Source organism: Malus domestica, chromosome 08 (genome assembly GCF_042453785.1).
Source record: "Malus domestica chromosome 08, GDT2T_hap1".
Classification (NCBI taxonomy): Eukaryota; Viridiplantae; Streptophyta; class Magnoliopsida; order Rosales; family Rosaceae; genus Malus; species Malus domestica.
The window spans coordinates 13,011,264-13,029,361 of record NC_091668.1 but is presented as its reverse complement, the minus strand read 5'-3'; the positions used below and the strand labels follow the sequence as shown (position 1 = coordinate 13,029,361).

The window sequence follows — 18,098 nt, the reverse complement described above, 5'->3', positions numbered from 1 at the left end:
TCCAAATAGGAAACATAGTCATTTCAATAAAAAGAGTAAACTGTCGATTTACCTCCTAAACTTTCATTTAGCTTTCGATTTCTATCCAGAACTTTTTTATTGGAAAATTAAGAACTCAAACTAATTTTTTTATCTAATTTGCCCTACTGTTAGTTTTTCATATATTCCATCCATATTTCTATTAAGTGAGATCATGTGCACAATATGTGAGGGTAGTTAAGTTATTTCACTCTTAAAAATGATTAAAAAAATAAAAATAAATAAAAAAACAAAACTTTCCCTCTATTTTTTCCCGCTAATTCCTATCTTCAATTTTATTTTTTCCCCTCATTCCTATGCATGAGAAATGACATATCGTGTTATTGTCTTCATAAGTAGCTAAGTTAGTCTTTTTCTTGAAGCATGTACTACCATATTTATTTTCTGTAAAAAATTAATAATTTGACAAATGTTCATAGTGTTATTGTCTCCAAAGTAGTGCATTAATATAAGAAACATGTTCATAATACTCATAAAAAATGCTCAAAATAATTACATACTTTTCATAATATCATAATAATCCCAATACAATTCCACAAAGTGTTACCAAACAACAACAAACATTTCATTGCATCATCCGTCAACTAGTGAGGTTGTGACTTGGAATCGAAGCTATCCATGCAGCAGATATTTGACAGAGTTGCTTTTAGACAGATCTAACCTTGTCACACCAGATTTATCCTCCCATGCCAAAGACGTGTCAGATGAGGATTCAATGCCACCATCCATAAAAAATGCTGGTTGTGAGGGTACTGGAAGATCAACAGAGTTGCTAGTAAGCATGAGAATAGCTGCAGCCATGGTTGGCCTATCAGCTATATTTTGTTGCACACATAATAATCCTATGTGGACGCATCTCATTATTTCTGGTATTGAGCCACTCTTCAACATGGGATCTATTACATTTGAAGCTGTGTCCTCCTTCCAACTTTTCCATGCCTGCATAAGTTTGCGAATAGCTAGAAATTACAAAGTGGGATATATATAGGACCTTTCTTTCGTTTGTTTAATCTTAATAAATTGCAGGGAAAATGTATAGCCCAGCTTTGTGTGTAACTTACATAGCTTAGAAGGTCCTCCACGTTCCCACCGTGACGGAAAGAACTATTTTTCTGTCCAGTAATTATCTCCAAAACTAACACACCGAAGCTATATACATCAGACTTAACAGAAAAGTGTCCACGCATCACATACTCAGGTGCCATGTAACCACTGCATATCAACGAAAGCAAGGTTAGTTTTTGTTAATATATTTGAAACTTGTAATAGTTATGCCCAAATTATCTTGTTGTGTGTTCTTAATTTACTTGTATTGTTAAATGACATGAACTTTGAGATTATAAGCCGTACAAGATCTGCTAGTACTTACTAAGTCCCTACAATTCGACTGGTATCACCTTGTGTTTGATCAAGATCAAACAGTCTTGCCATGCCAAAATCTGCAATTTTGGGTTGCATTTCTGCATCTAACAAAACGTTACTTGCTTTCATATCACGATGAATTATTCTAAGACGAGAATCTTCATGAAGGTAAAGGAGTCCTCGCCCAATTCCTAATATGATCTTGCAGCGACTGTCCCAGTCCAAATGTGCACGCTTGATCGGATCTGCACATTCAAGCAAGAAGACTGTATAATAATGACAGTTATTGACGTTTGTTGCAGTGTACTCTTTTTGGGAAGCATTTACATAGAAGAATTTACAATACATTCCAAACTAAAACCAGAGATCCAAGTTCTCAACCCTACCAAATATGAAATGATCGAGGCTTGCATTAGGGACAAACTCATAGATAAGAAGCCTTTCGTTTCCTTCCAAGCAGAAACCAATGAGCCTAACTAAATTGCGATGTTGAAGTTTGGCTACTAACGTGACCTCATTTTTAAATTCTACATCTCCTTGTGCAGAATCTCTAGAAAGCCTTTTAACCGCTATATCTTCTTGGTTCAAAAGCCTACCCTGCATTCAACCACCATCTGAATGTTAACTTGTTTCTCACAATAATAATTTAACTGACATTTTAATGATACGATTCATTACCCTGTAAACAGTACCAAATCCACCTCGTCCAAGCTTATTGGCTTCAGAAAAGTTATTTGTAGCCGTTCTTATGGAGCCAAGGTCGAACTGCAAGGCTTCTGTATCAAGAATTTCATCTGCTTCTTTGCATGAGAGAGATGCAATATGAAACCAAAAACTAAATAAGGCCATTGCATGCATATTTAATTAAAAGGATATATATATGTTAATGTTTGAGTTCAAGTTCTTATATCAATAGTAGGTGTTCCATGAGGCCATTCTGTTTGATGGGAATTAAAAACTAACTGATCTAAACTTACCTCCAAGTTTTGCCTTTATCTTCTTCACTCTCAGATAAATGCAGATCGATATAATTAGTACCAGGGAAACAACTGTTGTGACAACCGTAATGATCACTGTCCGAGAAGTATTACTCTTCTTTCCTGCACAAATCAGAAATGTAGCTTCTCTGATCATATCGGATTATATATGGGCCTGAATTTTCAGTTATCTAAATCTTTTCTATCCCTAGGTATAACGAATGATAATTTATTAAACTTTGAGAACCAAGTTACAAATTAATTTGTTTCTAGTTGGTGCTACAATCCGAAGGAAAGAATCAGACATATTACTCAGAATAAGGTGGGATAGAAAAATGATGCCAAGATGTCCAATTTGCAGCTCAAATAATTAAACCACATTTTTTTTTCCAAAGAGTAATGGGACTTGACATATGTAATACCTCCTGGAATCGTAGTATTGGCAGGTGGTGGTGCTAATGGTGGGGATGCTGGTGGTGTCTCATTTGTATCTCCAACAAAGGGGATATGTTCATACCTTAAGCTACAGCTTGGGGTCACAGCTCGCACGCCAATTGATCCATTACAACATGATCCAAGACCTCCCAAAGCATACTCTATGCAATCAATACAACTTTTCTCCGACAAATCTGGGGTGCACTGAGCAAGAGCATATATTGTTATATTAGCACTTGGAATGGTTGCGTTTCCTGATGCAAACTTGCGAAGATCACCACCCGTTGCTGCTTTGCCTCCTAGTCCATTAAATAAGCGAGAGACCTCTTGATTGAACGCATCCAAGCCCGTGGATACATTGTTTACATTCCAAGCATAGTAAGCCGGACTAATTTCCATTATGCCATATATGAAGCGGTTTGAGTAGCGTAACATACATTCGGGTAACCATCCAATTGTTTCCTTCTGATTAGGACAATTATTCGTGAGACCGTTTGCAGTGTCAGAAAGGCAGGTACCGCAAGCTTCCCTTGTAATATCTCCTCGACAGAGCCCGATTGCATAAACTCTGTCGTTGTTTTCGCCAAGGGAGGAATTGTAAAAGCCGTAGCCGTTGCTGGCATCGAATAAGGTGGAGAGGAGCCTATCGAGGTTTGTTTGATAGGTGCTGCCAGCGGTGTAGTTACCTTTGTCGTTAAAACAGCTGGCTGATGGAATTTGAGGAGGTCCAAGCTGGGCTTGAGTGAAATTAACGTTGATGATGAGTACCAAGAGGTGTGTACAAGGGAAGAATAATCTGATTAATCTTGAGGAAACCATGGCAAAAGCTAAAAGAACAATGTGATCGTCGACTGCAGGCTTATTAAAAGCCAATGGGAGCAACATTCTCACGAGTTTCTGACTATTTTAATTATTTGAAATTTTGACTGGAATGGGTCTGGTATGACTTCTGACTAAGACAACAAGACAATAAAAATTCATGCTTTCATCTGTTTGTTTGATTAAATATAGTTTTTGTCCTTTTCAAACCCCCTTTGTCAATTGTGTAGGAATGGTTTTATTTTGCTTGGCATGCTTCCGTTGTTTCAGAAGGCAGTCCACTCAATTGGTAAGCCATTTGTTTCGACTATGATTTGTCCTTGAGAAATTACATTATTCTCTCAGATGGTAAGACTAGAACTGGTACTCCTTGCATCCCAAAGTACCAACCTTGCATTTTTAAGTTTTCAGTATTATTTGCTTAGGGAGTATATTGTTGCGAAATCGTACTTTTGGGGAATGAGAGTTTGTAGTTCTTAGAGAGCATATGTATGGGATGAAGGAAGAGATTAGGAACAGATTGACCAATTCTGTAAGGATGGTTTAAGGGCTTAAACTGAGATATGGGGAGCGGATATTGGAAATGAGTTATGAGTAGGTAGGTAGGTAGGGGATTAATTTGAGAAATGAGTAGGTAAGTAAGGGATTAATTTGATTGCATTAGAATTTGAAATTTGGGATTGTTGATGTGTGTGTGTTTTTTTTTTTTTTTTGTTATTGTGTTAAAATGTCGGAGAAAATGTCATGGCCTAGATTGGTGGTGAGCAAGGCGGTGGAGTTTGGCAACAAGAACAACGTCACCTGCACTGTGAGGAACTACGCCGACTCCGTCGTCCAGCTCGTCGGCCAAGCCGCTAAATGGTTCTAGGACCGAATGGTAATTTCATGATTTCCATCATCTTTCACATTTTCCACCTTTTTTCTCATTCGCATTTGTTTACGGGGAGATCGGAGCTTTAGGAGTGTGAAGAATAGTATACAGAGATTGGAGGAAGCAGTTGTGTCCTGCAGGGGACCCGAAAGACTTGAGATACTGATAAGGTGGGTCTTGCTACTTAAAGAGGTGGAGAGGCTGAAGCTTTCTTAGGGTTCTGGTGACGATTCCTACAGTTCCGGCGACGGCCAACCTCGAGGTTGGTCTCAAGCAACTCCTCATAACCTCAGGTACATTCTACACTTAATATATGTGAAAATATGCCTCAAATTTGTGATTTTCAGTTCAAACCCTAAATGCTACGTTTTCCGACGATTTATAGAGAGTAGGCGAGCTTATTTCCGGCCAGATCTGTCAAATTAGGCAGTAATTGGCCACTCGCTCTGTTACGATTGTGATTATCTTGATCGCAATTAGTAGTAATCAAGTTGTTTTAGTCGTATGGCCAGCTGGCATTTGGTATTAGTGGAAACATATATGTAATCAATTTGGTGGGGTTGTCCTCAAACAGTTAATTGGAAAAATCAATACAATATTACAAAAAACATTTCTCTCTCTCTTTTCTTCCCTATCGTCCTCCATTGCTATTTGGTAACTTGTAGGTTGAGAAAGGGGTTGCTGAGCTTTGGTGCTATCATGCTCCTAACCCTAGCGTGTGTGACTGACGATGGTGATTTCCGTTATCTTGAGCTTTCGTGTTTTCCGCGTAGAGACTCTTTTGACGGAGGCGGTTTCACTCCGCGCCCTTAGTGGCCGCATCATCTGTATTTTCCCCGTTTCACTGACAGCAACGATCCCTCAGCTTGGATCTACAAGGCTGAGCAGTACTTTGCTTACTATCACACCCTTGATCACTAGAAGGTCCTAACCGCCTCTTTTCACTTTGAGAATGAGCCGCTGCAATGGTTCAGATGGCGTGATCGCATCCATTCCACTCCAACTTGGGCCGAGTTCACCATCGCACTGTGCTAGGAATTTGGTCCTTCGGATTTTGAGGATTACACTGAATCCTCTTTTCACTAATCGTACTACTGATGTTGGCCCGATTCTGTTGAAGAGTTGTTTTATTGGTAGATTAAAGCGTGAATTGAAGTATGATGTTAAATTGCTGAAACCTATTTCGGTGCATGATGCCATTGCTCTAGCAGTGCAAATTGATGTTAAACTCATGGATTTTAAAATTGTGTCCCATAAACATGTTCCTCTGGCCAGACCAAACCTTCTCCCTAATCCCAACACAGGACGGAACTGAGTCCCTGCCTTGCCTTATAAGAAATTAACACCTGAGGAGGTTCAGCGAAAAAGAGAATGGGGTGAGTGTTGGTTTTGTGATGATAAGTGGGATAAGGGACACAAATGTGCTCATAAGCAGCTTCTCATGATGGATATAGTTTCGGATGATGAGTTTGGAGATGAAGAACCAACTGCTCTTCCTGTGGAGTTACAAAGCATACCATTGAGTGAGTGTGCCTTCTATGGCATTGGTGCCAAGCCCTCGGTTTAAACTATAAAGGTGGAAGGTTTGGTTAATAATCATACTGCTAGAATGTTGTTAGACTCTGGAAGCACCCATAATTTCATTGACTCTAGATTAGTCAAGCAATTGGGGTGGCCACTTCAACTAACAAAGCCCTTCGAGGTGAAGATTGCTGATGAGGGTAAAGTGAAAAGTCAAGGTTGTTATAGCCAGGTTCAGTTGAAGGTGGGACAATATAATTGCTACAATGATTTGTTTGTTTTACCTCTTGGGGGTTGTGATGTTGTCCTAGGGGTCCAGTGGCTATCCACAGTAAGTCCAGTCTTGTGGGATTTCCAAAATTTGACTATGGAGTTTCAGGTGGGACCCCAGCAATTTCAATTGACTCATTGTGCACCTTCACAATCTTCCATACAAGATATTTCGGTGCATCACATCAGTAAAGGGTGCTCCACTTCAAACTTGGGATTATTTTTATATTCTCTGAAGGCTGGAATAAGTGACAAATCAGAGCTCACTCCCTCCAAATTCAATGAACTGCACACGGTTTTTAGCAATTTCGAGTGGTTTTTACTATTCCTTCCACATTACCTCCCTCACGAACTCATGACCATAGAATTCCATTGCTTCCAGGAGCAAAGCCACCCAATATACGGCCCTATCATTATGGACCTTTACAAAAAGCTGAAATTGAAAAAGTAGTCCAGGAGTTGCTGCACTCTGGTTTTATCAGACCTAGCCGTAGCCCTTTTTCCTTTCCCGTTTTACTAGTTAAGAAGAAAGAAGGCACTTAGAGATTATGCATGGATTACAAGGAGTTGAATAGCATCACCATCAAGGATAAATATCCTATCCCACTCATAGATGACCTGTTGGATGAGCTATTTGGGGCTAGGTACTTCTCCAAGCTGGATTTAAGAACAGGTTACCATCATATTCGAATGCAGGAGGAGGATGTGGAGAAAACTGCTTTCAGGACCTATGAGGGACACTATGAGTTTTTGGTGATGCCCTTTGGGCTTACCAATGCCCCAGCAAACTTTCAAAGCTTGATGAATGATATTTTTAAACCCTATCTCAGGAAGTTTATATTGGTATTTTTTGATGATATATTAGTTTATAGTAAAACATGGGAGGAGCACCTATCTTATTTGCACTAGACCTTGGAGTTGTTATTGCAACACTAGTTATATGTAAAGAAGTCTAAATGCTCTTTTGGTCAGCAACAGGTTGAATACTTGGGTCATATAGTTTCCAATGATGAAGTTGCAGATCACAATAGTCTAAAATATTTTTTAAATCAAAGAGCCACTACCCCATTCCAGCAAAAGTCGGTTTCAAAGCTATTGAGATATGATTATGAGATCCAATATAAACAAGGTGTGGAAAATGTGATGGCTGATGCTCTATCAAGGGTACCTAGTGATCATACACTACCTACAAACCACAATGAAGAGTTAGTGGAACGTGTCACTATCACATACCCTTACTTTGGGTGGTTGGATGATTTGAGGAGACAATTGGAAAAAAATGAGTGGGTAAAACAAAAGAAGGAAGAACTGAGGGCTGCCACCCATGCCAACACTATCACTTCCCATTTATCAAAGTTCCACATTGATAATGGGTTCTTAAAATACAAAGCTAGGATTATGATTGGTCCTGAATCAACTTGGCGACACAAGATCTTTGAAAAGCATCATTGCACTCCTATGGGCGGCCGTGAAGGTGTTCAAAAAACCTACCACATATTGAAAATAAGCTTTTATTGAGTAGGAATGAAAAAAGATATTAAGTCTTGGGCAACCGAGTGCAGGGTGTGCCTACAGAATAAGTATGAGACCTTGTCACCACCAGGTTTACTCCAGCCACTTCCAATACCTGAACATGTTTGGAGGGACATTAGCATGGATTTTATTAGTGGCTTACCCAATTGCAAAGGCAAGTATGTTATTCTAGTGGTAGTGGACATGTTATCGAAATATGCTTACTTCATTGCTCTTGGACAGCCTTATACTGCAACTATGGTAGCTTAAAAGTTTATAAAACATGTGTTCAAGCTGCATGGCATGCCAGCAACTATAGTGAGTGATAGAGACATTGTATTCCTCAGTGCTTTTTGGAAAGATTTTTTCAAAATGAGTGGGTCTAAGCTGTGTATGAGTTCGGGATACCACCCTTAGAGTGATGGACAAACTGAGGTGGTTAACCGGTGCTTGGAGACCTATCTTAGGTGCTTCACAAGTTGCTAACCCAAAAAGTGGCTCTATTAGTTCCCATGGGTGGAATGGAGTTATAATTCTTCAGTTCATAGTTCATCCAAGTTCTCTCATTTTGAAGTTGTTTATGAGTTTCCCTCCACATATTACTTCTTATGAAAAGGGCACTGCCAAACTAGATATAGTCGAGCAAGGATTGTGATGTGAAATTTATCTTAACACACAAATTAAACCCTCTTGTTGTCAATTGTAGTAAAGAATGTAAGTAGGGATCGTTCTAGGCCGGGGATTAGGAGGCATTGCTAAAACACTTGAAACTGACTTAAAAACGTAAAATTAAGTTTAAAACACCAAACTAGACTCAAAAGATGCAATACAAACTAAAAAGACTCAAAACTAGTTTAAAGGACTCAAAACAGCTTAAAACAATGAATTAGACTCTAAACTGACTCTAGGGATGGTTTTGGACGAAATTAGGTTCTAACTTGACTCAAGACACTTAAAAACACAAATCAAAACAGATTTTGACTAATAAAACACTTTAAAGTAAAGGGGGATTTGATTTTGACGAATTTGAAAACAAAACAAACAAATTGTAAACTAAAACAGATTTTGGACGAATTTGGGTAAACTATGGATGATGGGCTAGCTAGAGGGTTCTTCTCCACACATGACATACTTGCACATAAACCAATTTTCAGTTGTTCTTACGATTAATCATGAAACTCAACACCCCAGGTTAATTAAGTCCGCTTAAATTAACCTTCAAGTTCTCCTTAAGTTATTGAATTGGATGGGAAAGCGCATACAACAATTCAAGCATTCTTCAAAAGTCCTTTATGTGAACAGCACAATAAAGATACAATCAAAGATCATTAAGCATTATGAAAACTATAAGTATTGACGAGGCATTCGTTACTATGATGAGCACGAAACTCCTGCCAAGAATTCATTTAACGCAATCGTTTATAAGCGACCTCCACTACTTGTGAATATAAGTTTATAACTATTAGGTGAAATTCCCTTATACTCTAGCATCATATTCATGCATGCAAACTAAGTGTGCACTCTTAATAAACATACATGAATAAGTTATCAATCAAGCAGTTAAACAAATTGAATTCACAACTTATGAAATCACAACTGAAGGTAATCAATTCATATTGCAAGTATGTTCATGGCTTTGAATTCCCCCCTAGCTAAGGGGGGTTTAGTTCTTCATACTCACAAAGCAAAGATAAACAAATTTAGACATTGAAAACAAAAGAAAGAAAACACCTAAATGCTCCAACGATCCAAGTTGGACAGCAAGCACTTTCCTTCCCTTCCTTTGCTACGGCACAAGGTGTTGGTGAGTGTTTGAAGGTTTGGTTGTATGGAGGAATGGATGTGAAGATGAATGGATGTGTTTGGATGAAGGTTGTATTGAAATGGGGATGAATGATCAAGCAAAAACTGGTTTTCATGGCTGCCACACACACTTCCTTTTATAGAGGAAGTGCACGGCATGAAGGGATAAATTGTGGTGTGTGCAATGATTCAAGGGTGAAAGTGAAGTAATGATGAAGCATGTGGGGTAAAATGGAGTGGTGTTGCAGCTATGAATGCAAGTAGGGAACATGAATGATTGTGCACATGGTGCAGAAATGAGTCATTGGTGCAGGTTGATTCATGATGCACGGCATGGGCAAGGAAAGTGAAGGAGTGGTGCATCAATGAGTGCATGTAGTGAAGGTTAAAGTGCAAGAAATCTGATATAATGGAGTGGACAAGGAATGGTGCAGCAATGAGTGAATGGAGTGGAGGTTAAAGTGATGAAATGGTGCATGAAATCAGAAATAATGAAGGGGACAAGGGTGGTGCACGGCATGGGCAAGGAAATGTGATGGATAACACCCATTTTTGCAGCTGTCCATGTACTCATCATTTCCACTCCTTCATTCTTTATTTTCTGTTGCCCATGCCATGTGTTCCATGCTGATTTCTCTCTTTATTTCCACATGTACCAGCTGTTACTCTTGCACACACATGCTCTTCATCATTTCAGCCACCAATCAACACCTTTTCTGCCTATGCCGTGTTCCTCTTTGCATGTGTGTGTGCTGTCCATGTTTCTTCCATGTGCCGTGTTCATCTTCATCATTTCAACTAGCAATTAACACATTTTCTGTCATCACATGGCAGCTATGATGTTTGTAGTTGTAAGTCAACACACTTGCACACACATATGCTGATTTCTAGCCTCTTAATCTTCAAAAACGTCCATCCTCATGTCTCCATGCTTGCACTATCCAATCTTGGCCCAAAAATGCTCCAAAATGCTCCAAATAGCATTTTCTTGCCAACTTTGTTATTTGAACCTACAAACACACGAAAATATCTTAAAGTATTAAAATAACTAGAATTAAACTAAGTAAATGCCAAGAAACAAGCTAACTAAGTTGCATAAATATGCTCCTATCAGATTGTTGGCAAGGGATAATCTTTTAGCTATGCTCAAGACCAATCTATTGGTGGCTCAGAACAGGATGAAAGCTCAAGCTGATAAGCATAGAAGGGAGAAAGTGTTTGAAGTTGGAGACTTGATTTATTTGAAACTGGTACCCTACCAATTGTAATCCTTGGCTGCACACGCTTTTCACAAGTTACATCCCAGGTTTTATGGCCAGTATGAAGTTTTGGAGAGGATTGGGAGTGTAGCTTACAAACTCAAGCTTCCTACAAATTCCAAGATACATCATGTCTTCCATGTTAGCTGTTTGAAGAAGCATTTGGGCCCAGGGGTTAGTCCTCTAACAGTTCTACCAGTAGTGACAGAATATGGGTTGTAGTCTCAGGAACCAATGTCAATTCTGCAAAGGCGAGTTTACAAAAAAGGTAATGGGGCAGGAGTGCAGCTACTCGTTCAATGGAAGAGCAGCAAGGAAGAAGATGCTACATGGGAGGATTATGATGAGTTGGCTAAGAAATTCCCAGATTTTCCTATGTGATTACAACCTTGTGGAGAAGGTTTATCTTAAGGAGTGAGCAATGTTACGATTGTGATTATCTTGATCGTAACTTGTAGCTAACTAGTACTTTAATTAGTAGTAATCAAGTTGTTTTAGTCGTATGGCTAGCTGGCATTTGGTGTTAGTGGAAACATATATGTAATCAATTTGGTGGGGTTGTCCTCAAACAGTTAATTGGAAAAATCAATACAATATTACAAAAAACATTTCTCTCTTTCTCTTCTTCCCTATCGTCCTCTATTGCTATTTGGTAACTTGCAGGTTCAAAAAGGGGTTGCTGAGCTTTGGTGTTATCATGCTCCTAACCCTACTGTGTGTTATGCAGAGGCAAGGTATTGTAATCTATCTCTCCTCTCTTCCTTTCTTTCTTTATCTAGCCCTCTCTCCAGGATCAATTCAATGCTGTAAAAATCTTTTGACTTTAGTTTTATGTTGAATTTTACTATTTGTATGCCCTCTATCACTCTCTTAACAAAAGTGTCTTTTCCATGCTCGACAGTCCCACAAGCAAGTAGTCACTCTTCTATTCATGTTTCTAGTTAGTTTCTCTTATTTTTATGGTTCTCTATTTGGAAAACCAAAACATATGAGTTTGATTGAGAAATCCAGTTGTTATATTATATGCTTGCATTTTAGACATCCGTAGATTATTGTTTTTTTTTTCTGGGGTTTTATGGTTTTTTTGTATGAGTTTAGTTATTAAATGGATGAATCAAGATTCTTACTTTGTCAAGTAATATTAACAATTTTTCTCCAAACTCTCATAATGTTCACTAGGGCTTTCCTCCCAAGTGTTTTTAAGAGGATACATGTTGTGGAGTTTCTTGCCATGGTATGGAGGAGGGGTGATGATGAAAAATTTATGGAACTTACAAGATAGATGTACAGTGACCAATAGTTCATCACCCTGAAATTTGTTTCATTTCACTTAGGCAAGATATTCCCATACAATTCCTTTCAATTCATTTGAAACACAAATTGTCGAAAAGATGATATGTGTGATGTATTATATACACATTATCTCTTGATAATTATGAGAAGACAGACAGATTAGTCAGATAATATACACCATGAGTAGTGAAAGGGAGAGGAAGAGAGGTCTGCATATATATACATAAAGCTTTAGCTCCACACATAAACTCACTCTCACTTAATTCTTTGGGATTCAACCTGAAATGCCAATTCATTTTAGTTAAAAATAAAAAACTTCTCTTCTTTTCTTCATTTATGCAGCGACTTTGCCATGTATGAGTTGATATGCTCAAAGTAGCTTCCCCTTCACCATATTATAGAATAAATAAATCTTCTTTAAGAAGTATATATGTCGTTGCAAATGACACAATGCTCTGATATTAATCTAGCCATGACTCTATATTCAGACTACTTATAGTCACTCTATTGATCTTACTTTTTTAGTTTTATCTATTTTGAATAGGTGGTGGTGTTTTGTTTTATACATTTTCTCTTTGCCGCTACGTAAAAGGTCAGTTTTCTTTTTGCTATTGAAGTGAAATATGTAGGTTCCTTATTTCTATAGTTATAGATATTGTTAGGGTGCATTTGGTGTGTTTGGTTGGGATATAGGTTTAGTTGAAATAGTATGATTATTATTAGTGTTTTTTTTTTATTTAAGTTTAATGACTTTTTGTTGTCTCATTATAGACAACATTAACTATGATGAAGATGGAAGATGCTAAGCTTGAAGTTTCAGCTTCTAACAATTCAAATTCCGAGAGCAGTGATTCTGGTCTTCTCCAAGATCGATTTACTGATTTGTGCAAGGTTCAACTTCCAACACTTTTTGCCTCCTTTTGACTGTGATCGAATTTATCGTTTTGTTCTTTCTTGTTGTAATGTCATTTTGTTTGTTTTTTCCCATTGCTTTGATTTTGGCTATTGGTGTCTGCATCGTGGCTTTTTGTTAGTGGAAAGCCAGATAAATGTGTGGGCCAAGCGATGGTTCAAAGTATTACGGAGGGATTTTAAACAAATTTGATTTGAGATTCTGTTTATGATATTTTGTTGGGTTCAATGTGAGTGGTTTCCTTAGGGTTTAGTAACTTTCATTTGTTCATTCCATGTGTTAGAAATGATACTAAGAAAGCTTGAATAAATGGAACTGTGCTAGGGCTCTTTTGATGTGGTTATTGACTGGAGCTGGAATACAAAGACTTTTTGCCTCCTTTGATGTCTAAAGTTTGATGCTTCACTGGTTTATTGAATTGTGCTAGGGCTGTGAGAAATTGGATTTTTAGTTTAGCTTTCTTGATGTCTAAGTTTCATTTTCTGGGACATTGATCTAAATTAAGGGCGATTTGGTTTAATTTGCTTTGTTTTTGATATGGTATCATGTTAATTTGTGATTTAGGCATCAAAAATGAGATTTTGTTTCCTGAAGAGACACCAAGCCACATCGATAGAAATACGTACAAATTATCAAGAATTAGTACTTATTCTAATTACAGTGAAAATATGTACAAATTATCAAGAATTAGTATAGGTTTAGACATCGATAGAAATACAACAAAAATGAAGTAAACAAAATTTTGAATGTAATGATTGATATCTTAGTGTGTCTGTATGCATGATGCACATATTGTAAGGTAATGGCTTTTGTTGTTATTTGGTTGTGTTGATGCACAAAATCAGTGAGGACTTTGGTACAATAGAAAATGTTAAGTTTGTGACCTTCGCTAGATTGCTCCGGTCACTAGTGTGGATAACTATGTAAATGGATAGGGACAAGGAAGCAAACACAAGATGTATGTGGTTCACCCAGATTGGCTACGTCCACGAAGTAGAGGAGTTCTCATTAATTGTGAAAGGTTTACACAAGTACATAGGTTCAAGCTCTCCTTTAGTGAGTACTAGTGAACGATTTAGTACAAATGACATTAGGAAATATTGTGAGAGAATGATCTATATTTATAGAAGAGAGTTTCTAGTTTCATTCTGACATTGACACGTGTTGTGTTGTGATTGGCTTCTGATGTTGACATGTGTCGCGCTATGATTGGCTTCTGATGTCGACACGTGTCGCGCTGTGATTGGCCTCTTGGTTGGAGGGAAACTCTTCTGTGTCATTGACGGTATAACGTTGACCAGTGCTCAATAGTTTCAGGATTGGTCAAGTATGGTACAAACAGTGCTCCCCTAAGTTCCCGAGTGAGGGAAGCTCCTCGGTTGGGGACTTGTAAGATCCAAGCCATTGAGTAATCACGAAACTTCTGAGTACCAAAGTGTGGTATCATTTTCACTTGCCTTATCTGTCTCATACGTAGATGTGGCATCTTTTCTGGAAGTACTTTTCCTCCATCCAGGGGTGGTATCTTTAACCGATGAAGATGCACAAGGTAATGTATCAATTTCACTTGAAGCTTACTTGTAGTTTCGAGCTTGGTCAAATGCGATATAAAACCCTATAGTAGGAGTCCCCCAAGTCGCTGAGCTAGGAGATTTGCCGAAAGAGGTAACAGACAAGGTAAGCAATCAGACTTCCAATCAAGCAACCTGGATCGGAGGTTCGACTTCGGCTTCCGGTTGATTGTTCTTCTTCTCCTTGTGTCGTAAACAGCAACAAGGATAAGGAGAAGCAAATGGAGAAGAGATGATATGAGATACTTTTGCTTTTGAAGAAGTAACTTTCCACAGGCTTATTCTTGAACTGGGCTGGAGGGTTTTCTGGTTTCCTCCAGAGTATAAGGCCGACTCAAGAATTTGAGGGTCAAAACATGTCCATCAAATCAAGAGTGCGTTCGACCTTGATGATATGGAATACTTTTGCTGTTGACGAAGTAATAGATGAATTGGCACGTGTTCTGTTGCGCTTGTCTCCACATGCTTCCTTGTATCCTTGTCACTTGCCCTATTTGTTCCTCAGGCAGATGTGGTATCTTTTCTGGAAGCATAAGATGTTGAAGATGAGTACTCGAGAGCAATGTCAGGTAAGTAATCAGGCAAGGGGTTCCAGGCAGTCAGTTCCTGACTGGAAGCTTGATTCCAAGTGCTGACTGATTGCTTTCTTTCTCTTTGTCTTGCAGGTAAGAACAAGGGCAAAGGAAAAGACAGGGAAAAAGCATGATATGGGATACTCTTGCTTTTGACCCTGATAATATGAGACACTCTTGCTCTGGTGTGGCTGGTTTGCATAGGTATTATTGGGGGGGGGGGAAGAAAGTTGAGTATTTCGAGAGGCTTCGTTAGGAGTGCCCTCTCAGATATGAGGAAGGGTTGAGCATTTTTGCAGGTCTACCTGTCCGTGGGAGGTCGACTTATATAGGAGTCTCCCTAACAACAAGTAGTAATGCTATTCCTTTACCCTTCTTGGTCGTAGCAATGTAGTGGGAGCTGCAAGCTTCACGTGTTTTAACTTTGTCAAAGCACTTTGAAAAAGTGGTATGTGGTATCTGGAAAACTGATGTTGCGTGTGAAGATTGCAGACAAGCTTTATCCAAGGAAATCTGGCTCTCGAAGTTCGGAGAGCGATGCCTCTTCGATTTTTGAACAAGAAATCTTGTCGGGGATCTGGCTCTCGAGATTCGGAGAACGGTGCCTCTTCAATTTTTGAGAAAGCAATCCTGTTGGGAGTCTGGCTCTTGAGATTCGGAGAGGATGCCTCTTTGATTTTTGAGAAAGCAATCCTGTTAAGAGTCTGGCTCTCGAGATTCGGAGGGCGGTGCCTCTTCGATTTTTGAGCAATGTAGTGGGAGCTGCAAGCTTCACATGTTTTAACTTTGTCAGAGCGCTTTGAAAAAATGGTATGTGGTATCTGGAAAGCTGATGTTGCGTGTGAAGATTGCAGACAAGCTTTATCCAAGGAAATCTGGCTCTCGAAGTTCGGAGAGCGATGCCTCTTCGATTTTCGAACAAGCAATCCTGTCGGGGATCTGGCTCTCGAGATTCGGAGAACGGTGCCTCTTCGATTTTTGAGAAAACAATCCTATTGGGAGTGTTTTCTTGAATGTGAGTAAAGGTTGGGCATTTTTGCCAGTCTATCTTGCCATAGAGCACGGAGGTTGACACATATTGGGACTTTCTAGTTATCAAGTAGTGGTGCTGTTCCTTTACCCTTGTGGGTAATAGTAGGGTAGTTGGACCTTCAAAATTTACGTGTCTAAACTTTGTCAGAGATCTTTGGCAAAGTTATCTGTGGTACCCGAGGAGCTGATGTTGCGTGTGGAAAGTGGTGCCTCTTCGAAATCCAGAGAGAGGTGCCTTTTTTATTTTTGAACCAATGGCCATGTTGCCCTTTCTTTTATAAGGGCACCAATTGTGTGCAAGAAGTACATTCAAAGAGTTATTGCTTGTAAGAATTTTCCCCTTGCTTTAGAGATTTATTGCACCTCATTTCTCCTTCATCATTTCTGAGAATGTTTGGCCCATCCGACCGTCGTTTTGACTTGAACTTTGGTGAAGAGGCAGCCATGCCTTCTCAAGACAACATATGGCGCCCATCCTTCTTATCCTCTACTGGTCCTCTTACTATTGGGGACTCTATAATGAAGAATGATATGACCGTTGCGGTGGTGGCCAGGAACCTTCTCACTCCCAAAGATAACAGACTACTTTCCAAACGGTCTGAGGAGTTGGCTGTTAATGATTCTCTGGCTCTCAGTGTTCAGTGTGCAGGTTCTGTGTCTAATATGGCCTAACGCCTAATTGCTCGAACTCGCCAAGTTGAATCATTGGCGGCTGAAGTGATAAGTCTCAAATAGGAGATCAGAGGGCTCAAGCATGAGAATAAACAGTTGCACAGGCTCGCACATGACTATGCTACAAACATGAAGAGGAAGCTCGACCAACTGCAGGAATCTGATGGTCAGATTTTACTTGATCATCAAAGGTTTGTGGGTTTGTTCCAAAGGCATTTATTGCCTTTGTCTTCTGGGGCTGTACCGCGTAATGATGCTCCAAATGATCAACCTTCAGTGCCTCCTCCTTCTGGGGTTCTGCCTAGTACTGAGACTCCAAATAATCACCCTCTGGTGCCTCTTTTTTCTGGGGCTCTGCCGACTGCTGAGACTTCTTCTGAGCAATCTTTGTGAAGGTTCCCTCTTGTTTGTTTATTTTGATTCATGTATATGTACATATTTGTAACTTATCGGAGATATCAAAAAACAAGCTTTGCTTCATTTTAACATATTGTGTTAAATACACCAAGGCCTTCTTCACTAAGTTCTTTAAATTTTTCCTTTTGTTGAAGCTTGTATGTTGAAGCTTTGTGAGTGAAGCATGTAGGTTGAGGTAGTGCTCCCTTAATTTCCTGAGTGAGGAAAACTTCTCTTTTGGAGACTTGAAAAATCCAAGTCACTGAGTGGTCTTGAGACTTATGAGTATCAAGGTGCAGTAGCATATGGTAGGAGTCCCCCAAGTCTCCGGTCGAGGGAATTGATGAATGAGGCATTTCCTTTTTAAGTGGTAGCCCAAAACTCCTTCTTCATATATATTTGTTATGAAAGTTGCTAGGCCCAAAGAAGAGAAGGCCTAGGCAATTTTTTTTTTTTTTTGAAATTTTTTTTGAAATTTTTTTTTTTGATTTTTCGAATTTTTGAATTTCCGAATTTTTGAATTTTCAAAATTTTGAATTTTTGAATTTTCGAATTTTTGAATTTTTGAATTTTTGAATTTCCGAAAAAAAATATATATATATATATATTTTAAAGTTTTGTAGGTGAAGCTTTGTTGGGCACCATGAATTGATTTTGCTTCACACTATCTTGATCAAGATAGTGTGACGCTTTTGTAGGTGAAGCTTTTGTGTTGAAGTTTTGTAGGTGAAGCTTTTGTGGGTGAAGCTTTTATGGGTCAAGCTTTTGTGGGTCAAGCTTT

At 38.9% G+C, this 18,098-nt stretch overlaps 1 protein-coding gene across 2 annotated transcripts; it reads right to left on the bottom strand.

Annotated features, from left to right (window-relative positions):
- Positions 1 to 473: 473 nt before the first annotated feature.
- On the bottom strand, positions 474 to 3,632 carry LOC103454350 (cysteine-rich receptor-like protein kinase 29). 2 transcript variants are annotated; one of them, XM_070827084.1, is made up of 7 exons: positions 2,801 to 3,632; positions 2,379 to 2,501; positions 2,080 to 2,201; positions 1,788 to 1,998; positions 1,409 to 1,646; positions 1,101 to 1,251; positions 474 to 978 (listed from the first exon to the last, which is right to left on the bottom strand). In XM_070827084.1, the coding sequence occupies exons 1-7, from the start codon at positions 3,630 to 3,632 to the stop codon at positions 652 to 654; spliced, it is 2,004 nt and encodes a 667-aa protein (XP_070683185.1). In that variant the 3' UTR covers positions 474 to 651. The 2 variants fall into 2 exon arrangements, with proteins under 2 accessions (XP_070683185.1, XP_070683186.1); XM_070827085.1 differs by having other exon boundaries at positions 2,080 to 2,195.
- Positions 3,633 to 18,098: the final 14,466 nt, after the last annotated feature.